Source organism: Podarcis erhardii (genome assembly GCF_964252035.2).
Source record: "Podarcis erhardii genome assembly, chromosome: 5".
NCBI classification, from domain to species: Eukaryota; Metazoa; Chordata; class Lepidosauria; order Squamata; family Lacertidae; genus Podarcis; species Podarcis erhardii.
Window position 1 is genome coordinate 12353846 of NC_138509.1, and position 26024 is coordinate 12379869.

At 47.8% G+C, this 26024-nt stretch overlaps 1 protein-coding gene across 1 annotated transcript; it reads right to left on the minus strand.

The window, feature by feature from the left end:
• Positions 1 to 169: 169 nt before the first annotated feature.
• On the minus strand, positions 170 to 25744 carry ERICH6B (glutamate rich 6B). Its single transcript, XM_081864371.1, has 12 exons — positions 25653 to 25744; positions 23585 to 23650; positions 21942 to 21998; positions 20378 to 20409; positions 18055 to 18168; positions 16208 to 16365; positions 12813 to 12880; positions 11064 to 11185; positions 7703 to 7791; positions 4929 to 5081; positions 2176 to 2404; positions 170 to 483 (listed from the first exon to the last, which is right to left on the minus strand). The coding sequence occupies exons 1-12, from the start codon at positions 25669 to 25671 to the stop codon at positions 253 to 255; spliced, it is 1338 nt and encodes a 445-aa protein (XP_081720497.1). The 5' UTR covers positions 25672 to 25744; the 3' UTR covers positions 170 to 252.
• Positions 25745 to 26024: the final 280 nt, after the last annotated feature.

Genomic DNA, 26024 nt, shown 5'->3' on the forward strand with positions numbered 1-26024 from the left:
TTCTATGTTCAACTCCCTGTTTCCCCATGCCAGCAAATAAATGTTTCCACCCATATAATCCAAATTGTACGATTACCCAAGCAGTAGAACGGGTTATGCAACTTGTACATGTTTTTACAATCTCAGATGTGTTTTGTACAGAACGTGGTACACACTACAGCCAACAAGGTAAACTTACAATGACTGAAGTCAAGTTTACTTGTTTTAACATGGAAGTAGCTCAGCAGCTGTCCCTAAATAACAGGTATGCAGTCATCTTTGTATAGATCGAATTCTCATTTTCTGTCGGCGATGTACATGGTCATACATGTCTGACACGAGGAAATAGAAGTATTTGGTTTCTTCAGGTGGAACGAGACACAGCTCTTTCAGTAGATTCTGCATGCTGGCTAAGAGCCTTCTTATCAGTAGAATCTCGGAGCCAACTAGCTGTCCCGAGGATGCAGGTCTCTGGAGAAACTTCAGCATGTCTGGATCTTTCGGCTACAAAAATCCAAATTTAAGATCCACAAACTGAAAAAACCAAGATTGCATTTACATAGAGATTCTAGGCAGATCACTACTATACAGTGGTACTTCCAGTTGCGGACGGGATCCATTCCAGAGGTCTGGCTGGATCCCGAGGTTTTTGCAACCGGAGAGACCGCTTCTGTGCATGCAAGCGCGGCGGTAGAACGCATGCGCAGAAGCACTCTACCCCTTTGCGTATGCGCGCACGGCAAAAACCCGGAAATATACTTCCAGGTTTGCCGCTTACGTATCCCGAAGTTTACATAACCGGAGAGAAACGTAAGTGGAGGTACGGCTGTATTTTGATCTGGAAACACTCCTGGATTTAGAGCCTTGTACGATTCTAAAAGAGGGGGAGGATTCTGAATGTAGATTCCTCTGTTTGCTTATGAAAGTCATAAGTACAGAATGTGATGTAAAAGGGCCAGCTACAGAATTCTTTTGTCATGTTAGCTTTCATCATAATTCTAAGTAAAGGCTGCAAGTATGAAGGTGCTTCCCGGGTCTCCTTTGCTAGAAATGCAAGGTCCGGTTCAGTGCAAGAGAGTTCGGAAGCTTTGGATCTGGTTTCAGTGCCAGCTTCAGCCCAGTTGGAGGAGGGACATGCATGTTTAACCAGCATGACATTCTGGGTAAGGAAAGGCAGTGTGCGATAACAGCTGCACAAAGGAGCAGCTCCTCTTTTCTTCAGTCTGGTCCTGGCTCATGACAAGGAAAGAGGATTTAACCCAGTCCACACCATTTTTACTTGCAACATGCATTTCCCTGCCTAGAAAGGACTAGGGACTTACATGTAAAGTTCAATGTTTGTAGGCCTGAATATCCAGTTTGTGTCTAATTTACTAATTTAGCTTGGGCTTTTTTTCTTGAGTCCACACCTGGCTCCCTTCCCCCAGTTAAAAAAACAGAGGCAGGCAGGCCGGAGAGAGACTTCATATTTTGATTATTCCTTATTTATCAGTATCATGTTCATGTCCATTCCACCTTTCCTGTAAGGAGCCCAAAATGACATTCATGGGTCTCTATCCCTCCTATGTCATCCCCACCACAAACCCTTGAGTTAGGTTAGGCTTAATTATCCATCCACCTTATTCTACCTTTTGGATTAACTCTCAGTGAAGTTGTTTAGCTAGCAGTGTCTTTCCTCGCCTCCTTTCCTGGTTAGAGGGTAGTATTGAAACATCTACAATGCCTACTGCTTTTCCCAAGAAGAGGAACGTATGGTAAGAAAATTCTTACTTTCTTATGTAAAGCTTTTACTTAGGGAAGCATTAAAAGAAATAAATCTGAATCGTATTTTTCTATTTTTCCCCTTTAACATATTTTCTATTTTTATTTATTTTATCTTCTCTATTTCTCCCTCCCCCCCCTTCTGTGTTTTTTTTTTTTTTTTTTTGTATCTATATAAAAGTATTGGGTTTTTGTTAAAAGGAAGGGGTGGGTTCTACCTCCAATTATGAACTTGCACAGTCTTAAAGAGGGGCGCTTTTTAGCCAACTTCTGCTAAACTCCAAAAGTGGCTCGTTGCTAAAATTCTTTGGATTTCAGTTTATGAGCCACATTTGAAGTTCGGCGAAAGTTGGCAAACCTTTCTGACAAACAGAGAGAGCACAGCTTAAGATTCCCCGCCACAGGCGTGTGAATGAGAATGCCACAGGCACTCACTTTCAGCTTGGCACCCACATTCAGCTGAAGGCAGTCGTGATTATTAGTAAACGTTAGGAAAATCTGGTCCTGGGCTTCAATTTTAACCTGGATGTAAACATTCAATTGAATGTAGATGGGTTGGAAAGGAGGTGCATGGATGTGGCTGCTCTTGTCCCACCAATTCCAGTGTTTCTTCCTAACTCCCTTCCGGTCAAAGTACGAGCCAAGGCAGAGGTCTAGATTCAACCTGTTTTGGGGGGCGGGGAGGGAACGAAACAAAAGACATTGGAATAAACTCTTTGATTCCTGATGGAGGAACAACAAGTGCGAAACTCAACAACCACCTTAGAACACATTAGTCCCGTGGCCTGAGGGTTTGTTGAACCCTTCCTTATCCCGTTCCCAAAGGCAGTCCTCTCGGTGAGAATGTAAGCTGGCCTATGATCTTAAAAGTTTTGGGGCTCGTCGTTTATTGCTGGACAGAAAATAGCAAGAACTGAATCCTTTGGCAGGAGACAAAGGAGGAGAGACGTAATGGCTTTGAGCTGGTTGAAAGTGTAGTTTTAAAGCATTCGCCTCTCCCCTGTCCCTAATCAATCTCCAAAAGGAAGGTTTGCAATCTGTGAGAGGCAGCAGAACAGAAGGCAAGCCTATTCTCTCCAATATACCTCATTAATAGGTATAGTGGAGGTTTCTCACAGGGACGTGGGTGGCGCTGTGGGTTAAACCACAGAGCCTAGGATTTGCCAATCAGAAGGTCGGCGGTTCAAATCCCCGCGACGGGGTGAGCTCCCGTTGCTCGGTCCCTGCTCCTGCCAACCTAGCAGTTTGAAAGGACGTCAAACTGCAAGTAGATAAATAGGTACCACTCCGGCAGGAAGGTAAACGGCGTTTCCATGTGCTGCTCTGGTTTGCCAGAAGCGGCTTAGTCATGCTGGCCACATGACCAGAAGCTGTACACCAGCTCCCTCGGCCAATAAAGCGAGATGAGCGCCACAACCCCAGAGTCAGTCACGACTGGACCTAATGGTCAGGGGTCCCTTTACCTTTACTATGTTTCTCACTGTGCAGCAACTGCCTCAATGGATCCACTCAATATATTTTATTTCCAAGTTGTACCTTGGAAGCCTTACGAGTCGAACATTGTGAGTGTTCCAGTTTGCAAACGTTCTTTGGAACCCGAACATCCGGCATGGGTTCTGATTGGCTGCAGGAAATATTTAAACCCCACCCATCTGACTGGGTTGCCCCAGCTACTCTGGGCGGCTTCCAACAAATACAAAAACACAACAAAACATTAAATATTAAAAACTTCCTTAAACAGGGCTGCCTTCAGATGTCTTCTAAAAGTTGTATAGTTATTTATCTCCTTGACACCTGATAGGAGGGCATTCCACAGGGAGGGTGCCACCACCGAGAAGGCCCTCTGCCTGGTTCCCTGTAACTTCACTTCTCACAGGGAGGGAACCGCCAGAAGGCCCTCGGCACTGGACCTTTGTGTCTGGGCTGAATGACGGGAGTGGAGACACTCCTTCATGATGGAAGGAATACCGCTCCCCTCTCCTTGCCCTGTTCTTTGGGGGTTCTCTGCGCGCACAGACCCAAGCCAATTTTGGGCAGGGAAGGGGGGGGGAGAAGTCCCATTGCATGAATAAAAATCCTTTTGCATGGCTTCCGCTAATGGGGCTGCATAGGTGAAACCCACCTAACATTTTAAAAATGTCTGCATGCAGACATTTATCCTCTATTTTCTACGTACAAATCCCGGGGAGGCTGTAGAACTCCTAAACTAAGATGTCTGCAAGCAGTTTGGTGATGGATTAAGATGAACAAACTGAAGACTAATCCTGAAAAAGAAGGTACTGTGATAAGGGAACAGGGTCCAGGGCAGGGAAGTGCTACCTGTTCCGGAGAGGGCTGCATCCCACCTGAAGGACCACAATGGCAGTTTGGAAGCTTTTCTGGACTAAGCGCTACCTCTTCAAGCAAAGGGATCAACAGTAGCCAGGAACGCCCTTTCCCAGCTTAGGCCATTACAGTTAAATAAGTTATCCTACAAACACCTAGACCGGGGTTTCCCAAACTTGGGTCACTAGCTGTTTTTTGGGACTACAAGTCCCATCATCCCTAGCTAGCAGGACCAGTGGTCAGGGATGGTGGGAATTGTAGTCCAAACACACCATATTTTTTGCTCTGTAAGACTCACTTTTTCCCTCCTAAAAAGTAAGGGGAAATGTGTGTGCGCCTTATGGAGCGAATGCAGGCTGCGCAGCTATCCCAGAAGCCAGAACAGCAAGAGGGATTGCTGCTTTCACTGCGCAGCAATCCCTCTTGCTGTTCTGGATTCTGAGATTCAGAATATTTTTTCTTGTTTTCCTCCTCCAAAAACTAGGTGCGTCTTGTGGTCTGGTGCATTTTATAGAGCAAAAAATACGGTAATTTTGGGAAGCCCTGGCCTAGACCAGGGGTCAGCAAACTTTTTCAGCAGGGGCCGGTCCACTGTCCCTCAAACCTTGTGGGGGGCCGGACTATATTTTTTGGTGGGGAGGGGAATGAACGGATTTCTATGCCCCACAAATAATCCAGAGATACTTTTTAAATAAAAGCACACATTCTGCTCATGTAAAAACACACTGATTCCCGGACCGTCTGCGGGCCGGATTTAGAAGGCGATTGGGCCAATCCTGCCCCCAGGCCTTAGTTTGACTACCTGTGGCCTATTTTTTCCCCGATTTCATAGAAAAATGTCTGAATGCTTCCTTTCCACTTACCAGACCTTCCCGTTACGGTGGTAGCATACTGCAAAACCCTGGTTTGCAAAGCAGGCCTGCATTTCGTATGATAGGTTGTCCTGTAGAACGATGTACGTGAACTGAAATTCTTTTACATAGCTAATGAGGATAGCAACATTACCTGATGGGTAACTGATTAATAGCTAAGGAAAAAAGAGTATTTTCACATCGGCGGTTCCTTTCTAATTTTGCAAACATTTTTTGCTTTGTTAATATTCTTCACTCGAAGCTTGTTACGTATAAATTACCTACGGACTTACTAGTAAACACAATTTCCACCCCCAGAGTCTCAGAGGATTGGATCCTTTCGGTGCGATGCCGAAAGGATTCTCTCTTTTTTAAAACATTAAAGATTTTAATTAGATTTTCATAACTTTAAGCAGATAATTTCAATTTGTTATATATTTCTCTTATGATTTTGACTTCCCACCATCTTTTCCATTTTGTTTTTATACCCATCCCTTTTATATACTGAAAAATATCACAATTTTCACCAGATGCATATTCCACTGTTACAGGGATCAGCCAACATTTTCAGCCGGGGGCCGGTCCACTGTCCCTCATACCTTGGAGGGGGGACTATATTTTTTTGGGGGGGGGAATGGCCCCACAAAGATCCCAACAGATGCATTTTAAATAAAAGGACACAGCTTACCTGTGCCTTGCGAGCGGTAGGGGCTGTCGATGGCAGCGGCAGAGGGACGATGAGCGACGCAAAAGGGCTGGCTCCAGAGAGGGGCTGCTTAACATGGCGCTCAGCCAGCTCACCCAGCCCCCTTCCTCCTCTAGGCAGGGCGGGGAGAAGCCAGAAGGAGGGAGGGAGGAGGAGAAGGCGGTGGTGTGTGTGTGTTGGGGAATGAATTGACGCTGGGGGGGCGGGGAATGGCGCAGCCCGAACAAACAGAATACCCACGCCGATCCACGTGGCAATTCCAGGACCGTCCACAGGCCAGATCCAGAAGGCAACTGGACTGGATCCGGCCCCCGGACATTAGTTTGCCGACCCCTGCTCTATTACGTCACAAATTTCATCTAATATATATATATTGCTCTATTTCATCTATTATCATTTCTTCCTGTTGCTCAAATTTCAAACCCTGCCAAGTTTCATTTGGTTGCTAAATATATTTTTTCAAATCATCCAAAAAGGCTACCCTCTGTGATATGCCTGAGACAGTTTCTCGTTCATTATGATCTCGTTTTTTGACAGAATTACAAGCCTGGTAGATGAAGGGAACGCAGTGGATGTAGCCTACCTTGATTTCAGCAAGGCATTTGACAAGGTGTCCCATGATATTCTTGTAAAGAAGCTGGTAAAATGCGGTCTTGACTATGCTACCACTCAGTGGATTTGTAACTGGCTGACTGACCGAACCCAAAGGGTGCTCATCAATGGTTCCTCTTCATCCTGGAGAAGAGTGACTAGTGGGGTGCCACAGGGTTCTGTCTTGGGCCCGGTCTTATTCAACATCTTTATCAACGACTTGGATGATGGACTCAAGGGCATCCTGATCAAATTTGCAGATGACACCAAACTGGGAGGGGTGGCTAACACCCCAGAGGACAGGATCACACTTCAAAACGACCTTGACAGATTAGAGAACTGGGCCAAAACAAACAAGATGAATTTTAACAGGGAGAAATGTAAAGTATTGCACTTGGGCAAAAAAAAGGAGAGGCACAAATACAAGATGGGTGACACCTGGCTTGAGAGCATTACATGTGAAAAGGATCTAGGAATCTTGGTTGACCACAAACTTGACATGAGCCAACAGTGTGACGCGGCAGCTAAAAAAGCCAATGCAATTCTGGGCTGCACCAATAGGAGTATAGCATCTAGATCAAGGGAAGTAATAGTGCCACTGTATTCTGCTCTGGTCAGACCTCACCTGGAGTACTGTGTCCAGTTCTGGGCACCACAGTTCAAGAAGGACACTGACAAACTGGAATGTGTCCAGAGGAGGGCAACCTAAATGGTCAAAGGCCTGGAAACAATGCCTTATGAGGAACGGCTAAGGGAGCTGGGCATGTTTAGCCTGGAGAAGAGGAGGTTAAGGGGTGATATGATAGCCATGTTCAAATATATAAAAGGATGTCACATAGAGGAGGGAGAAAGGTTGTTTTCTGCTGCTCCAGAGAAGCGGACACGGAGCAATGGATCCAAACTACAAGAAAGAAGATTCCACCTAAACATTAGGAAGAACTTCCTGACAGTAAGAGCTGTTCGACAGTGGAATTTGCTGCCAAGGAGTGTGGTGGAGTCTCCTTCTTTGGAGGTCTTTAAGCAGAGGCTTGACAACCATATGTCAGGAGTGCTCTGATGGTGTTTCCTGCTTGGCAGGGAGTTGGACTCGATGGCCCTTGTGGTCTCTTCCAACTCTATGATTCTATGATTCTATGATCTCTGTGCAGGTGCACATACAGAAAATTCTGCAGGTGAATCTTCAGAACGTTGTAGACACCCACACACCTATAGCAGGTGGGAGCCGTGAATCCAGTTTCACATTTTAATTGACTGTGTTTTCTCACATCCTCTCTTGGGTCAGTCGTAAACTCTTAGCCTAAGATACCTCACATGGTTGTTGGGAAGATGCAGAAGGAGCCATAGTGTACTTTAGCCTGGTGGATGCCTTTTTTGTACTATAAACAGCCGCACATCTTCCCATCCCAATCCCACCTTACTGCCAACTTTGTACAGCTCCAAAGGCGTCAACCATTCTTAATCTAGCTTTATGATTGTTATTGTCGGATATTAAACTTGGCCGGTTCCATCTGGGAAAAGTAGATAGAATATCTTCCCATCAGAATAATATCTTTTCACAGGCTTGGTAGAATGGCAAATCTAAGGGGAAAGCGGGAGAAAAGGGAGAAGATAAGAGCATGGTTCTTTATCAATTCTGGAAACTCATTGGTAGCCAGTGGAAATAATTCTGGAAATTATTTTGTATGCTCTCTGCACCAGCTGTAGTTCCTGAACAGTCTTCAAGGGCAGTCCTGTGGACAGTGTATTGCAGTAATCTAGCCCAGAGGCCACCGGAGCATACACAAGTTGAAGTTCAACGCTGAACAAACAAAAACATGTGTAAGTTGCCTGCTTGTGTTACCTAACGAGAAGAGCCAAAAGTAGGCAGTTGTAGAGAAGAAAAAGGTAGCTGGTTGGATTAGGGTGCTCAGAAGATGGGGTGCTGCTGCTGGGTGTGTGTTGTGAATGGATGGATGAAGGGAGGGAGATATGGATGTGGGGATGAATGAAGGGGAGAGAGGTGTGATGGCCTGGGATTTGGACTCGGAGGCTGAACCTGAGGAATCCCAGCCTGCACAGGAGTCCCCGCCTCCCGAACCAGCTGAGCCGGGCCTGGGGCTTGAGCCTGAAGGGTCCTCACCTGTGCTGGATCCTCAGGTGCAGGCACCAGCTGAGTCTGCTCTGGCTCCTGAGGTGATGGAGGACCCATTGCCTGCAGGTGCTCCACTCTCAGCTCCGTCGGGGGAAGCTGAGGTTGCCTCTGGGTCCGGTAACCCTCCAGCCTCTCCTGAGCTGCAGAGGCTCAGGGCAGAGAGGAGGAGGGAACTAAGTTCCCACAGGAGGAGTGCTCACCTCCAAGCCAGGAGAGGCGAGTCACCTGTGGACCGGGGCCGCCCTATGCCTCGGGGCAGATAAAAGCCAGCCAGCCCCAGTCCCAGGTTGCAGGAGCAACATTGTTGGTAGCCTGTTCCTGCCTGCACCCTGTCCTGCTCTCCTGCCAGAGTTCCTGACCTCCCTGTCTTGGACCCCGCTTCAGCTTTGACGGACAGCCTCCATACCGCACCCTTGACCTCGGACTGGACTCGGACCTCGCTGCACGGTTAACCCTCAGGACCAGCAGAAGAGGGCAGGGAAAGAAAGAAAAAAGGTATCTCCTTTGCCTGCCTACCTTGGCCATTGCTGGTAGGAAACCCCCAACCACTTCTCTTTTTTTTTTTTTTTTTTTAATAATAATTTTTATTGATTTTACAACATAAACAAAAAACAAACAAACATAATGCGACTTCCCCAAACCTCCCCTTCACTGCATCCAAATTTCAAAATTTTTAGCAATTCTTCATCCCATTTTTATATTTGATTCTCTTTAAAAAGAGTTTCTGCTTTATAAATTTCGATTTAAAGCTGTAATTCTTAGTGTCCAATCCCCTGACATCTTAACATTCCGAAATTTTACAACAATTTTTAAGATAGATTTTAAATTTTTTCCAGTCCTCCTCCACTGTCTCTTTCCTCTGGTCACGGATTCTGCCGGTCATCTCTGCCAGTCCCATAAATTCAGTCACCTTGGTCTGCCCCCCAACCACTTCTCCCAGTGACATTCAAGACCTCCTAGGATGCCCATGCCTGTTGTAAAGAATGTGACCACCACGCTTAGGAAAAGCATTATGTGTCTGCCCTATGATAACACAAGTATGTGTGTGATCTGCAAGGCATCATGGTTGGCTGCTGTGAGGAATGAGGAGGCAGCTGGAGCCTCAGCGAACCGACTGCTGAGTCTTGAGTCTCGCTAGGGACACGGGTGGCGCTGTGGTCTAAACCACTGAGCCTCTTGGGCTTGCCAATCAGAAGGTCAGCAGTTCGAATCCCCGCAATGGAGTAACCTGTTGCTCTATCCCAGCTTCTGCCAACCTAGCAGTTCAAAAGCACACCAGCACAAGTAGATAAATAGGTTCCACTGTGGCAGGAAGGTAAACGGTGTTTCCATGCGCTCTAGTTTCCGTCACGGTGTTCTGTTGCGCCAGAAGAGGTTTAGTCATGCTGGTCAAATGACCCGGAAAGCTGTCTGTGGACAAACGCCGGCTTCCTCAACCTGAAGGGGGGATGAGCGCCACAACCCCATAGTCACCTTTGACTGGACTTAACCGTCCAGGGGTCCTTTACCCTTTACAAAGATTTGGAATAAGGCAGACCCTGCTCTCAGGTTCAGTGGCGTAGCGTGGGGGGTGCAGGGGGGGCCGGCCGCACCGGGCGCAACATCTGGGGGTTAGGGTTAGGGGGCGCAAATCCACGGGTTAGGGGGCGCAAATCCATGGGTTAGGGGGCGCAAATTACTTGCCTTGCCCCGGGTGCTGACAACCCACGCTACGCCACTGCTCAGGTTTACAGTCTGAAAAGCTACAACACAAAAGGAAAAGGGATTGGAAAGGGTGGCAGGGATCCAGAAGGGCTTTCCCTCAGGGAGTTCTCTTGAGATAAGTTATACTAAGGGCTGAGAGTCCCGTGGACTGCAAGAAGATCAAACCTCTCCATTCTGAAGGAAATCAGCCCTGAGTGCTCACTGTAAGGACAGATCATGAAGCTGAGGCTCCAAGACTTTGGCCAACTCATGAGAAGAGAAGACTCCCTGGAAAAGACCCTGATGTTGGGAAAGATGGAGGGCACAAGGAGAAGGGGACAACAGAGGACGAGATGGTTGGACAGTGTTCTCGACGCTACCAGCATGAGTTTGACCAAACTGCGGGAGGCAGTGGAAAACAGGAGTGCCTGGCGTGCTCTGGTCCATGGGGTCACGAAGAGTCGGACACGACTAAACAACAACAACATGGGACATAGGGACAGGGGCAAGGAGGCAAGATTGTGATTTCTCATGGTCTGGGGAACGGTAGGTACAGCCCCACACAATTGTCTCGCAAACTCATTCATGCACACTTGACATTGGAAACGGCAGGGGGTGGGGGCAGCCATCAGTAGGATTCGCCTCATCAAAGTTCATGCTGGCTGCCATTTGGAAAATCAGCGAACGGACACAGCAAACAGCCACATTTTCAAGCAATTTTGGGGAAACCAAACGTTCTCCCAATGCATTTTTACAGCCACTTGAAACGACCGACATTTATGTATGTAATATTTGGCAGGATACCAACCCATCTCAATGCTTTCCTATGGCCACCCCACCCCACCTTGTCGGTATATCTATTTTATTCCGAGCTTATACAAGGGATGGCTACTGAATGCAAGGCAAGGGACAGCAAATCCCAGCCCACTTGCTGCGTAAGTTCTTACTCTAATAAACAAGCCCCAGAGCTAATTGAGCATCACAAAGGGACCCCCTGTACACGAGAGAGTCCCAGTAAATTAGGATAACCACATACCTTTAACTGTTCAGCTTTGAACTCCAAATCTAAAGTCAGTATTTCCTTGGGCTCCGGAGCTTTCTTACGGACTTTTTTGGGTTTGGGTGGATAATCTGATAATTTGAATCTGAGTTTCATACCTGAAACAGTTTTAGGAGGAGAGTGTTCAAACAATTTGGAATTTCAGTATATATCGCTTACTGTATGTATGTATATATGTATGTATGTATGTATGTATGTATGTATGTATGTATGTATGTATGTATCTGTCTGCCTATCATCTATCTATCTATGTATGTATCTACAGTGAGGGGGTAAAGTATTTGATCCCCTGCCAAATTTGCCCATTTGCCCTCTGACGAAGAAATGATCAGTCCATAAATTTAATGGTGGGTTTATTGTAGCTGTGAGAGGCAGAATAACAACAGGAAAACCACCTACCTCTTGTACCCCAGTCCAGCCTTGTGCAGGTCTACAATCTTGTCCCTGACATCCTTGGACAGCTCTTTGGGTCTTGGTCATGGTGGCTACTTTGGAATCTGCTGGATTGATTGCTTCTGTCGACAGGTGTCTTTTGTACAGGTACTGTAACGAGCTGGGATTGCAGGTAAGACCTCTCCCTTACAGCAGGTTCCTCTAATCTCAGCTCCTTACATACAGTGAAGATACCAGGTAGCCTGACATATGGCTGGTTGACAGGGGGTCAAATACTTCTTTCACTCATTATAAGGTAAAGGTACCCCTGCCCATACGGGCCAGTCTTGACAGACTCTAGGGTTGTGCGCCCATCTCACTCAAGAGGCCGGGGGCCAGCGCTGTCCGGAGACACTTCCGGGTCACGTGGCCAGCGTGACAAAGCTGCATCTGGCGAGCCAGCGCAGCACACGGAAACGCTGTTTACCTTCCCGCCAGTAAGCGGTCCCTATTTATCTACTTGCACCCGGAGGTGCTTTCGAACTGCTAGGTTGGCAGGCGCTGGGACCGAGCAACAGGAGCGCACCCCGCCGCGGGGATTCGAACCGCCGACCTTTCGATCGGCAAGCCCTAGGCGCTGAGGCTTTTACCCACAGCGCCACCCGCGTCACTCATTATAATGCACATCAATCTCTGACTTTTGTCTTCTGGGTTTCTGGGGGGTTTTCCTGTTGTTATTCTGTCTCTCACAGCTACACTAAACCTACCATTAAAATGATGGACTGGTCATTTCTTCATCAGAGGGCAAACGGGCAAATTTAGCAGGGGATCAAATACTTCCCCCCCCCTCACTGTATCTACCTACCTGCAACCCACACTGTTCCCACTTACACCTTCCCTGGTGGGTCTGCATTGTCCCACTTCTTTAAGGTTTCAGTTTGGGAGTTAATACCAGTAGGGAGAATGTAGCAAGACTTGTTTCATGGATTTTGGGAGAAACTCTTTGGTAGAAGAGAAGAAGAAGAAGAAGAGTTTGGATTTGATATCCATCCTTTCACTCCCTTTAAGGAGTCTCAAAGCGGCTAACATTATCCTTTCCCTTCCTCTCCCACAACAAACACACTGTGAGATGAGTGGGGCTGAGAGACTTCAGAGAAGTGTGACTGGCCCAAGGTCACCCAGCAGCTATATGTGGAGGAGCGGAGACGCGAACCCGGTTCCCCAGATTACGAGACTACCGCTCTTAACCACTACACCACACTGGCTCTCAGGAGCTGGAGGGAATGGCAGAAGGGCAGGGGTGGGGAGACTAGACTCCCCGGATTCTGCAACCAACGAGAGGCTTGTACTCACACGGCCCAAACTTTATATATTGCTCAAAGACGTCCCTGTACTGATCAATGCCCCCTTTGTCTTCAATCCTAGGAGAGAGAGATGCTGAAAGTAAAAACCCTTAAGATTGCAAAGAATTCCAGGCACAGAGCCAAGGTTTTACACGCTACGTCCACGTGAACATTGTGCAGTGGATAGGCAGGGAAAACAGCCGGGAGAAGGTACGGATTGAAATAAAATTAACGTGTGGGGAAAAAATAAAGCAGACTTGAGTTCACGAGCTGGAACCTGATCTGCTTTTGCTTTTCTCAACTAGAAGGAAAGTGCAGATCCCTAAACTCAGGCACTGGAGCAGGAGAGCTTGATACTGGGGTTTTATTGGTGCTGACCTTTAAAGCCCTAAATGGCCTCAGCCCAGTATACCTGAAGGAGCGCCTCCACCCCCATCGTTCTGCCCGGATACGGAGGTCCAGCGCCAAGGGCCTTCTGGTGGTTCCCTCATTGCGAGAAGCCAAGTTACAGGGAACCAGGCAGAGGGCCTTCTCGGTGGCGGCACCCGCCCTGTGGAACGCCCTCCAACCAGATGTCAAGGAAATACAGTGATACCTTAGGTTACATACACTTCAGGTTACATACGCTTCAGGTTACAGACTCCGCTAACCCAGAAATAGTGCTTCAGGTTAAGAACTTTGCTTCAGGATGAGAACAGAAATTGTGCTCCGGCAGCACGGCACCAGCAGGAGGCCCCATTAGCTAAAGTGGTGCTTCAGGTTAAGAACAGTTTCAGGTTAAGAACAGACCTCCGGAACGAATTAAGTACTTAACCCGAGGTACCACTGTATGAGACTTTTAGAAGACATCTGAAGGCAGCCCTGTTTAGGGAAGCTTTTAATGTTTAACAGACTATTGTATTTTAATATTCTGTTGGAAGCTGCCCAGAGTGGCCGGGGAAACCCAGCCAGATGGGCAGGGTATAAATTATTATTATCATCATCATCCATGCAGCATGCTTGAGGGGTGGCTGGGCAAGCAAACTGCATTGCTTGTGGACAGTTGCTGCTGCATGTTGATCATTTTCAGGCTGTCAGCCTTCAGGACCCACAGCTGTCAATGCACACAGTGACATCAACAGAGGTATAGCGTCTAGCTCAAGGAAAGTGATAATACCACTCTGTTCTGCCTTGTTCAGACCACACATGGAGTACTGTGTCCAATTCTGGGCACTGCAATTTAGGAAGGATGTTGACAAGCTGGAACGTGTGCAGAGGACGGCAACCAAGGTGATCAAGGGTATAGAAGCCAAGCCTTAGACTGGGTCAGCAAACTTACTGCGCCTCGGGCCAGTGTCTCCAGTGCCGATCGCGCACCGGACCGGAGGGCAGGGGAGCGCGTGCCCACACACTATTTCCAGCGCACTTCTGGGTCGGAGGAGCACCGGAAATAGGTTGTGCGCATGTGCACGGGCCTCCTCCAACCTGGATGTGCACCGGAAATAACACTTGTGCATGTGCAAATAACACTTGTGCATGCGCACAAGCTATTTCCAGTGCTCCTCCGGGATGAGACCCAAGATGGCGATGGCTTAGCAAGCAGCCTTCGGAGCTCCGCAGATAACAGGACTGTAATTAGCACTGACTGCCACCCAGGGAAGTACTTTTTCCTTTTTTACTTCTCTACTTTTAAACTTACCAACCTACTGAGATTCTAACAGCACCTTCTTGTCTATGCTATGAGAAACATCTTGGGCAAGTTCTGTGAAGCATCCTTGGCAGGCCACCAGCTGCTAGCTATTAACCGCCAACTCCCTTCTATACTTTGTTCCTGAAACTCCTGTCAGTCTCCACATGGAGAAGCTCTTAAATTAAGCAAACTGAGCACTTTCTATTTTTTCTCTCTTTTTTGGTTGGGGAAACCTCTCCTTGTTTACTCTCCACTGCGACGCTATGCCTGCTAGTAAACGCTACAGGGACCCAGAGGATGTAGCTCTCTCACCAGTTCCCAAACAATCTAAAATAGAGGACTTTTTTTAACAGTGCTCCTCCAACCCAGAAGTGGGCAGCTGCGCAAGAGCGGGCAGCGGCAGTGGGCAGTGGGGGTTGCCACGGGCCGGATAAACAAGTCCCTTGGGTCTTATCCGGCCCACGAGCCTTAGTTTGAGGACCCCTGCCTTAGGAGAAGCACTTGAAGGAAGCGGGTAAGTTTAGCCTGGAAAAGAGGAGACTGAGAGGAGATATGATAGCCTTCTTCAGATATCTTAAGGGCTGTCACATGGAAAGGGAAACAAGCTCTGGAGGATAGGAATCGAACAAATGGCTTCAAGTTACAAGAAAGGAGATTCCAACTAAACATCAGGAAAACCTTCCTGACTGTAAGAGCTGTTTGACAGTGGAACGGTCTCCCTTGGGACATTGTGGACTCTCCTTCCTTGAAGGGTTTTAAGCAGAGGTTGGATGGCCATCTGTCATGGATGCCTTAGTTGAGATTCCTTCATTATAGGGGGATGGACTAGATCAGGCATGGCCAAACTTGGCCCTCCAGCAGTTTTGGGACTACAACTCCCATCATCCCTAGCTAACAAGACCAGTGATCATCTGGAGGGCCATGTTTGGCCATGCCTGGACTAGATGACCCTTGGGGTCCCTTCTAACTCTGCAACTCTATGGTTATATGACATTTAGAAATCAGTTCCATGTGCTGAAAAAGCCAAGATGGAGGGGTAGCACAATAAAAAAAATGAGGAGAAATCTATATATTACTAGGGTTGAACGGTTACATAAGCATCTATCTACTTTGGATTTTTCTCCGTAACAAACATGTTGGGAAGGGAACAGATGTCAGGAGACACTATGAGCCTCTTATTTTTGTCTGTCAAGGCTGAAGCATTTATTCCGTACACTGGAAGTGCTCAAAATGACAACTTAAGATGGATTCTTCTTGGGAGTGAATAAAAGTCCTGGATTCTTTTCTCTTTTTTTAATGGCTATAAATTCTACATTGGAAAGTTGCTTTCTGGTTGTGAGTCTTATTCCATTGCAGATAGGGGCTGCCATACGTCCGGGTTTTCACAGACAAGTCCAGAAATCGCTCAGCAAAATGGCTCCCGGGTGCATTTTTGCTGAATCAGCAAAATGTCCAGGAAAACCCGGACGTATGACTAGTAGGGCTATTTAAAAAAAGAAACAAACAAAGGAAAAGCCTAAAACATTTTTTGGGGGACGGGGAAGAGATGTTCAACAGCTCAACAACTTTGTTTGGATTTTCACTATTGGGAATACGGCAACCCGAATGGTAGACTGCCAGATCAAACTCCTCTCAAGACCGTTTTCACAGTCCTGTCATATTTAGGAATCAGAAAATAAAGCGGGAAGTCTCTGGGTAGTTTGAGAACTGAAGAAGGCATCTCCAAAATCACTCACTCTTTTATCAGTGTCCTTTTAGTCTTGTTCTCTAGCCAAGAGCCTTCCGATTGGTGTCGGTGAGGAGTGATGTCGATTGTACTTCCTTCGGGGCTGTTTTCTATGAGCTCCTGAACTACACATTGGAAAATGTCCTTGTATGTCCTGCAACACATAAGCTATACAAAACCCAGTAAGCTGAAAATCACTTTAATGGAAGCCGCTATCAAGTTTTTCTCATTTACGGGCTTTTTTATCCTAGATCCCAAATTTGCTAGTTCTTAGCTTTGTTTGGAGGAACGGAGGTGGCGCTGTGGGTTAAACCACAGAACCTAGCACTTGCCGATCAGAAGGCTGGCGGTTCAAATCCCGCGACGGGGTGAGCTCCCGTTTGTGGGTCCCTGCTCCTGCCAACCTAGCAGTTCGAAAGCATGTCAAAGTGCAAGTACGGTAGATAAATAGGTACCGCTACAGCGGGAAGGTAAACGGCGTTTCTGTGCGCTGCTCTGGTTCGCCAGAAGCAGCTTAGTCATGCTGGCCACATGACCCGGAAGCTGTACATCGGCTCCCTCGGCCAATAAAGCAAGATGAGTGCCGCAACCCCAGAGTCAGCCACGACTGGACCTAATGGTCAGGGGTCCCTTTACCTTTACTAGCTTTGTTTAGCTCTCTTGCGTCACCTCTGGGCTGCCCGTATTTTGCAGGAACAAATTCAAGCACATACCAAAAGTTCAGATTCGCATGATTAAAGTGCCCTGCCACCTTAGCAGAACAAGTTCTTTAATGGCCTTTTTTGTGGGTAGAAAAGCGATGGGGAGATGCACTGAAAAGTGTGGGATCAACAAATGATTAACAGGGAAATATACAGGCGCCACACAATTAAATCAGGAGGAGTGCTCATTGTTGAAGAACCTCCCTGGAAACAAATGAGAACAAATGCTCATTAAAGACTAGGCAGAAGAACATTGCTGTTGTCGGGGCCGGCCCACCCCTGAGACAAGGCCAGGTGGCTGCCTCAGGTGGCAGGATCTGCAGGGACAGCAGATCTCAGTTCAGATCTTTATTCCCCTCCTTGTTCCTGATGTAGAGCTTCACTCCCCCCTTCTTCCGTGTTAGGGAGAGAGGACACCATTTTGTGGTTTGCCTCAGGTGCCAAAATGGCCTGCTCTGGTTGTTCAGTTACCGTATTTTTCACTCCATAAGGTGCACCTGACCATAAGGCGCACCTAGTTTTTAGAGGGGGAAATCAAGGGGGGGGGGAATTATCCCCCCCAGCCCCAAAGAGCAGTGCTTTTGCTGGAGGTGGGGGAATTCCCCCACCTCGTAGAAAAGCCCACAGGAGCTGCACACCTTTAAGGAGCCGCGTCAGTCCCTTCTCCCTCCTGGGGAAAAAGCCCGCAAGAGCCGTGCGGAGCTTGTGTGCCTCTTGGGGGCTTTTCCTGCCTGCCTCCCCCTGCATTCGCTCCATAAGACGCACACACCTAGCAGAACAGTTATTATAGAGGCTTTAGTGAGCCTGAGCAAATGCATCCGCTGCAAGTTTAAAAGGGGGAATGTTACTCTGCTAAATTGTGAACTTGTTAACACAAGTTGGAAAGGCTATTATCAGACAATATGTCCTGCATCCCTGATGCTCACAGAACAGAGATCTCTGGGCTCGCTTCTAAAGAAAGGGCAGAGAAACTGCAAACAAAGGGCAGCTGGGTACGGCCACCCCAATGGGGGTTGATCTCAGCCCCACTGGGGTTAGAAGGGAGGGGAGGAGGCTCCAAAGGAAACCACCAGGGCACATACTTTTTTCTGGGAAGTATTCCACTTTCAGAAGTGAAGTTGTTGTTGTTTGTTTTGAAAATGAGAACAATACTCACACTTTCCATTTTCTCTGGCCTCTCATCCAGGTACTCTGCTGTTGGTAAAGGGTTCAGTGCCATGGCGCAAAACTCACAGCAACCGAGAAGGCAAAGATCGGTTTCAGAATGATCCTGAAAAAGAGGTGGAGGGGTAAGCAAATGGCTTCTCAAACTAAACTAGCTATACACTTTCCAATACTGGAAAGGGAATCAGTTGCCCACTAGGGGAAAGTGGCTATGTAAGCTCTCAGAATGCTTAGAATTAGCCAAATTGACAGACATAAGACAAAAACCAAAAAGTGAAGTAAAAAAAGAATGGGAGTGCCTAAATGAATACCTCAAAAGTCAAGGTTCAAGGGCAGAAACCTGGCTGAGTCTGGAATAACCTTGGGAAGTGAAAGGATATGAAAGAAGGATTTATATCTAGATAGAGATGATAAAGAAAACAAGAAAACAGGAAGACACAATGAGAGATAAAGGAGGTGATGTGGGAATGGTGGAAGTCAATGTCTTGTTTTTGTTGTTTTAGTGTTTATAATATTAACTGGTGAGATATAGATACGTTTTTTGTTGTTGTTGCTTTCTTTAGTTTTCGAATGTTGTTTTTTTGTGTTGTGTATTGTTATTTTTTGATACCTTTCATGTTGTTGTGTGTAAAATACTAATAAAATTTATTAATATTTTTTTTTTTAATTAAAAAAACCAAACCTAGCTATACACAGGAAAACATGTATATCAGGGGTGCCCAAACTTTTTTCAAAGAGGGCCAGATTTGATGAAGTGAATGTGTATGAGGGGATGTGGAGCTTTTTTTAGCATTAAAGTTGTTGAGCTCTTTTTTCAGGATTTTACCAGGAAATGAACCCCCCCCCCAAGTTGTTGAGCTTGACCTTTTTTTTACAATTTTAGCCCAAAATTGTTGAGGGTTGAAGTTTTACCCCAGGAAATAAACTGCCAAAGGGTCAGGATTATACCGACCCAAGGCGGTCTTTGGATATGCCTGATGTATATGAATGTGGTTTAGGCTCAGAGTCAAATCACTTTTCCATGAGGAGGCCCCTTCTGTGATTCCAGACCAGGACAAATGAACAGCTCATCCAATACAACGGGATTGACTTTGGCTCCCTGAAAATATTTGCTTTCATTTAAACAAATATTTAGAACTGTGGGGAAACAGTTTTAAAATGAGCGGACAACTGCGGTGGATGGGTGGGAATTCATATCTGCAGGAGAGTAGCTGTGCCAGTTACCGTATTTTTCGCCCCATAGGGCGCACCGGCCCATAGGTCGCACCTAGTATTTTTGGGAGGAGGGAATAAAGAAAAAAAATTATTTCCCCCCCCCCCAGGCACGGGGCTGAGGCGGGTGAAGCCCGAGCTTCCCCCGACCCCAGCCCCCAGAACAGGCTGCTATCGGCAAGCCTGGGGAGCCACAGGAAGTCGTGCCGGTCTCCCCAGGCTTGCGGATATCTGCCCAAAGGCTTCGGGATGCAGACATCTCTCTTTGGGATGCAGGCAACTCTGCAAACCAGGTTGGGGAACAGCAGGATGGCGGCGCTCCGCCTCCCCGCTGTCCCCCGAGCTTGTGGGGCTGGTGGTGGGGACAAGCATGCTTCTCCCCACCACCAGCCTCCAAACCAGGTCAGGGAATAGCGGGATGGCGGCGCTCCGCCTCCCCGCTGTCCCCCGAGCTTGTTTGGCTGCCTGATACCTGCACAAACCCCGGGGCATGCTGTGCAGCACGCCCCAGGCTTCGGGGTGCAGGCTGCTATCTGCAAGCCTGGGGAGCCCGACGGGAACTCCCACGGAGCTTCCAACGCTTGCGGATAGCTTCCTGAAGCCTGGAGAGCGATAGGGGTCCATGCGCACCGACCCCTCTCGCTCTCCAGGCTTCAGCGAAAGCCTGCATTCGCCCCATAGGACGCACACACATTTCCCCTTCATTTTTGGAGGGGGAAAAGTGCGTCCTATAGGGCAAAAAATACGATAGGTGCGAACTATTGTGCCAAAAGAGGGCTTGTGTAATCCTTGGGTCTTGCAACCCTCTCTCTAAAATATTGCCTCAAGTAGTCAAAACCTACATTTCCAGGGCTTTTTTTTTTCCAGGGGGGACTTTCAGAAACTCAGTTCTGACACCTCTTAGGTGGGTGCCATTGCCATTCTAAGAGAACGAGGGAGGTGTTCATGGTGAGTTCCGGCACCTCCTTTTTTCTAGAAAAATAGCATTATACATTCCCCACAGGTAGATCGTTATACGTGACCATAGATGTCAATTGTACAAAACAAACCCCTACAAAGAGATGAACTACAATACTTTGGGTCCCAACGATACGTGATCTCACCTCAATAACTGACTCGTGATCTTCAGAACTCTCTTTGAAGTTTCCAAGCAAACGCATCGGAAATATTTTAAAAGGGGGTAAATATACAAAGATGGAAAACAAAGTTAATCCTTGGCCAAAAGGTTTTGCTAGATTTGCTTCTTTGATCAAAATGCAAGGTGCTTGGTGCAAACCAAGCCTAACGATAGGCAGAGGAGCCCTTTTCAGATATATATATATTATTTCTTTTTGTAGGCGTCAAAGAGTGGTGGTGAAGTACAGTCATACCTTGGAAGTCAAACAGAATCCATTCCGGAAGTCCGTTCAACTTCCACAACATTCGGAAACCAAACTGCGGCTTCTGATAGGCTGCAGGAAGGTCCTGCAGCCAATCAGAAATCCTGGAAGCCCCGTTCGGCTTCCAAAAATAGTTCGCAAACCGGAACAGTCACTTCCCACTTTTGCGGTGTTCAGGAGCCAAAACTTTCCGAGAACTAAGCTGTTCGAAAACCAAGGTACGACTGTATACATATTTCACCAAATGTTCCTCCTCCTTTCCTGCGGGTGAGGGGAGCACCCTGTTGCAACAGATCAATAAAGATCAGGCTTACTAGCTGCTTTGCTTCTCAATATTCTCTGGTTGGCCTGTTATTTTCTCCTACCAATAGGGAACCTATGTAAGGACTCTATATGGGCTCTTGGATACCCCATAAGGGAAAAGGGCAATTTTTGTTTACAATAGCACAAGTATAACTCAGAGCCCTAACCAGGCCCAAACATTTATTCTGTATTATTAGTGGTTTTTCACAAATTTGCCCATGGGAGAAGCAAAGAGAAATAGGATTGCGGCAATGGAAGCCACCTGCTAATTAAGAGAAGAAAAAGCACAAGCTGGCATCTTGATGATTACTATGCCATGTGGGTGCTGCAAAAATGGAAACTAAACTTCAAAGCGTAAATGGCATCCAGCCCATAATAAACCACCATGTTGAAAGGTCCCACCAGCAACATGGCTGTCTACTCCGGCACACAGTAGTTTGCAGAAATCTTTCTCATTCTTGCTACCTGATGTCCATTTTTAGAACTTTCAGAACCTTCTCTGTGAAGGTGGTAAGGTAAAGGTAAAGGGGCCCCTGACCATTAGGTCCAGTCATGGCGGACTCTGGGGTTGCGGCGCTCATCTCGCTTTACTGGCCGAGGGAGCCGGCGTACAGCTTCCGGGTCATGTGGCCAGCAGGACTAAGCCGCTTCTGGCGAAACCAGAGCAGTGCACGGGAACACCATTTACCTTCCTGCCGGAGCGCTACCTATTTATCTACTTGAACTGACGTGCTTTCGAACTGCTAGGTTGGCAGAAGCAGGGACCGAGCAACAGGAGCTCGCCCTGTCGCGGGGATTTGAACCGCCGACCTTCTGATCGGCAAGTCCTAGGCTCTGTGGTTTAACCCACAGCGCCACCCGCGTCCCATATGTGAAGGTGGTAGTTGAATGGAATACGATACCTTACCACCTTATTTCTGTATCAAATAGTTCAACCTGTGGCTGATGAGATGCCTTAAAACCTTATCAGTGTGACAAGGCGTACCTTCACTGACCACTTCAGCGACATCTTTTTTTTCTAATATGCTGCGAACTATTAGCTCTGTGGAACAAACACACAAACAAAGACTTTTGTGGCCTTCTGAAACTGAACCTCAAGCTTCTTAAATGAAAAAAAATCCCCATCAACAATTTGCCCCCTGCCTCCCCTGCACCCCGCCCCCCCGCAAACTGATATGTTGATTGCAAGCAGGAGCAAGAGTCAACACTCATTGACATCTTTACCTTAACTCAGCGGCGTAGCGTGGGTTGTCAGCACCCGGGGCAAGGCAAGTAATTTGCGCCCCCTAACCCCTAACCTGCCGCCGCTGCCAGCTTCTTCTTGCTGCTGCCTGGGCTGGGGTATTTACGGTAAGGTAGCCACGGCGGCGGCAGTGGGTCCGTGTCAGGTGATCTGAGGCGAGTTGCTGCTGGCGCCCAAACAACGCCACTTGCCCGGAGGAGGAGGGCAGAGAGGCGAGGAAAATGCAACATGGCCCAGCGGCGGCGGTGGCGGCGGCGGGGCTGTGAGGAGGGGCTGCCTGGCGCACTCTCTGCGGCCCTGACGTGCGGGGACCGCGTTGAGCGCTGAGAGCTGCTGCCCGCCAGACGCTTTCAGCCCAGACGCGCGCACAGCTTGTCGGTTCCGCGAGACATGGGGCTCTGCTACAGCCTGCGCCCGAGGCTCTTCAGTGACTCCGGAGGCGGTGAGCACGCCCCCCCCAGATGTTGTGCCCGGTGCAGCCGGCCCCCCCTGCACCCCCCACGCTACGCCACTGCCTTAACTAACACTTGATATCTTGTAGATGATTGTGTAAAACTGACTCCATTGAAGAGCATTGTGTTTGAGGTGATATGAAGCTCTGCAAACATTCTCTCTTTGGTTGATCTGTGATAGTTTATCCACGCACACAAAACACTGACACCAGTTATCAGGTGGCTAACATGTGAACAAGCTCTAGGAGAATGCATTCAATTGGGTCAATATGTCACTCCAGTTTCCCTGAAAGATCTACCGTATTTTTCGCTCCATAGGACGCACCTTTTCCCCTCCAAAAATTAAGGGGAAATGTGCGTACTATGGAGCGAATGCAGGCTCCTTGGCTTCAGCGATAGCAACACGAAGCTTCTGAAACGCAGAGGGAGCACTCCCTCCGTGCTCCGGAGGCTTCGCGTTGCTTTCGCTGAAGCCTGGTGAGCAAGAGGGGTCGGTGTGCACCAGGCTTCAGGGATAGCCGCCTGAAGCCTTCGGAGCGCAGTGCGAGTTCTCACAGCGCTCCGGAGGCTTCAAGTTTCTTTCGCTGGCTCTCCTGGCTTCAGCAGAGAGGGAGAGCTGCGCAGCGCCCCTTCAGCCAAGTGGGGGGAGAAATGGAAGGGGCTCTGTTTCTCCTGCCGCTTCGCTGAAGGGGCGCTGAGCAGAGAGGGGGAGATTTTTTCCCCCTGTTCTCCCCCTCTAAAACAAGGTGCATCCTATGGTCGGGTGCGTCCTATAGAGCAAAAAATACGGTAAACGCATTACCGTTCATTGTTCACCCTTCAATTGCTTCTACGGATCAGTTAAGAAAAGCCTCATAAGGAGGTCTAGCCAAGCTACCATGGACACTTGAACCCCAATAATGTTAAGTACATCTTGCTGTTGCTAAAACTCACCCTCACTTTCTCCAACCAAAGGTCTCTCCTTGACAATCCTGCTTGCCTGCTCCGCCTTCCTTCTCCCTGTGTGAGAAATACTGGTATATATCGCAACGCTGAGACAAGCAACATAAAAACCCAATACATAATGAATGCAATAAAATACTGTATTCAACTCGGAATGAAGGCAGCTGCTGAATACACTAACCGTACCACCAGGACTTTAAAAATACATATGATGTGTCAAAAATCAAAGCTTCGGCGTTTGCTGGAAGTGGCATAATCGCAGTGGCAGGCAAACCTCCATGGAAGAGAATTCCACAAATCCACTCCACTTCCCAGTGGGGAGGAAGAAGAAGAAGAGGAGTTTGGATTTGATATCCCGCTTTATCACTACCTGAAGGAGTCTCAAAGCGGCTAACATTCTCCTTTCCCTTCCTCCCCCACAACAAACACTTTGTGAGATGAGTGGGGCTGAGAGACTTCAGAGAAGTGTGACTAGCCCAAGGTCACCCAGCAGCTGCATATGGAGGAGCGGGGACATGAACCCAGTTCACCAGATTACGAATCTACCGCTCTTAACCACTACACCACACTGGGCGTCCAACGTTGCCCAGGGGATCCCAGTCACGTCAGAGCCCAGCCAGCCAATCCACTTGCCGGGGGGGCATGCCGGGACCGTTTAAACCGAGGAGCGAGCCGGAGGGCTTCCTTTTTGGCTCGCTTCCTCAATCACCTACCCTCCCTCCCTATTTTGCAGTTTTTAGGCACTAGCCTTGCTATGGACTTCGGTTGGTCGCCTTGGTTGCCCAAGGGGCCTGGTAGGAATTTTCCCCACTTGGCCAATTTGCACTGGCCATTTGGTTTTTGCCTACCTCGTAGCAATCGTCACAACTTTGTTAGGGTTGCGGTTAGGCATTGTTGACCTTGTGTGGGGGAGGGGAGGTGTGGCCATCACCTGCCCTTCCATGCTTAAGGGTATTCCGTTAAAGGAATCCGGGGGTGTTGATCATGTCTGAAGCCCGGGTGCGGGGCTAGAGCCATGACACGACCCTGACAGGAACACCAGGAGGAGCTTGAGTTGGTTTGCATCGACAGGGCTCCCCCTACCGGTGGTTTACCCTTACTGGACTTCCTGCGCAGTGGGCAGGAGTCAGATATAGTCGGGTCCAATCAATGCCTAAGCCAATACCGCTCACATTCTGTGCTTCAATAAAGTTGTGGCCCAATTTGCCCAATAACATAAACCTAATATCTGTGTCCTTGTGTGAGTTATTTCCCAACAAGGGGGTGGCTGCGGGGTCTCGACACGCAGCTTAAAGGCTGCTATAATGGTAAAGGGACCCCTGACCATTAGGTCCAGTCATTGCTGACTCTGGGGTTGCGGCGCTCATCTCGCTTTACTAGCCGAGGGAGCCGGCGTACAGCTTCTGGGTCATGTGGCCAGCATGACTGAGCTGCTTCTGGTGAACCAGAGCAGCACACGGAAACGCCGTTTACCTTCCCACTGGAGTGGTACCTATTTATCTACTTGCACTGGCATGCTTTTGAACTGCTAGGTTGGCAGGAGCAGGGACCGAGCAATAGGAGCTCACCCCGTCACGGGGATTCGAACCGCCGACCTTCTGATCAGCAAGTCCTAGGCTCTGTGGTTTAACCCACAGCGCCACCCATGTCCCTATAAAGGCTGCTATAGAAGATGCTTTTTGAGGGTGGTGGAACAACCAAGAGGGCAACTTCTGTTGATCTTAACACCCAAGAGGCTTTGTAGGGAAAGAGGCATTCCAAAGCAATACAAAATTAGTGAAAACTGAATTTTAGACTTTGAAAGTGTGCAAATTCATCTTCCCTCTCCTCATTAAGGGTTAGACATGATCTCTTAATTTTGTAGTAGTTTAAAGGAATCTAGCTAATAAAAGAAATAGCATTTGAGAGATAAAACCACAGCATTTTAAATGCAATCAAATTTTGCCAAGTCAGCCCAAAGCTGGTTTTCAACATGTACATATGCTTGTGTCATTGTTTAGAACACACTCTCCGAAAAACAAAACTGTTTAAGGCCAGCACAGTATTCTTATTATCATACTTTTTTCTTCTGAACTCATGTCTGAGTAACTCCATTCTGTCTGAGTTTCCACATCTGTAACACATCTTCTGCAATGGGAAAAGAAAGGTTCAGTAAGAGACTTCCTATTTTAACAAAGATACTCCATATATACGTTGGTGTTGTGTTGAGGGCAGGGGGAAAGAATTCTGAGCTACGTAATCCAAAGTTCTGTGCTACACACACACACACACACACACACACACACACACACACAGTTTACGGTTGCAAATTTATATTGTAAACTGCTTTGAGGTGTGGTTGTTGTTGTTTTTTTACAGTCAAGCAGTATATAAATTTTCATAGATACTGCCCGGTTTGTCCTGTGCAGAATGTGGAACATGCAATTACACT

Excerpts from the sequence above, each read along its gene's own strand:
- ERICH6B (XM_081864371.1), bottom strand. Across the intron at positions 18,169-20,377 it reads ATCACGAGTCAGTTATTGAG|GATCATTCTGAAACCGATCT; the intron begins GTGAGATCACGT and ends CCTCTTTTTCAG. Across the intron at positions 11,186-12,812 it reads ATATATAAAGTTTGGGCCGT|GTATGAAACTCAGATTCAAA; the intron begins GTGAGTACAAGC and ends AAACTGTTTCAG.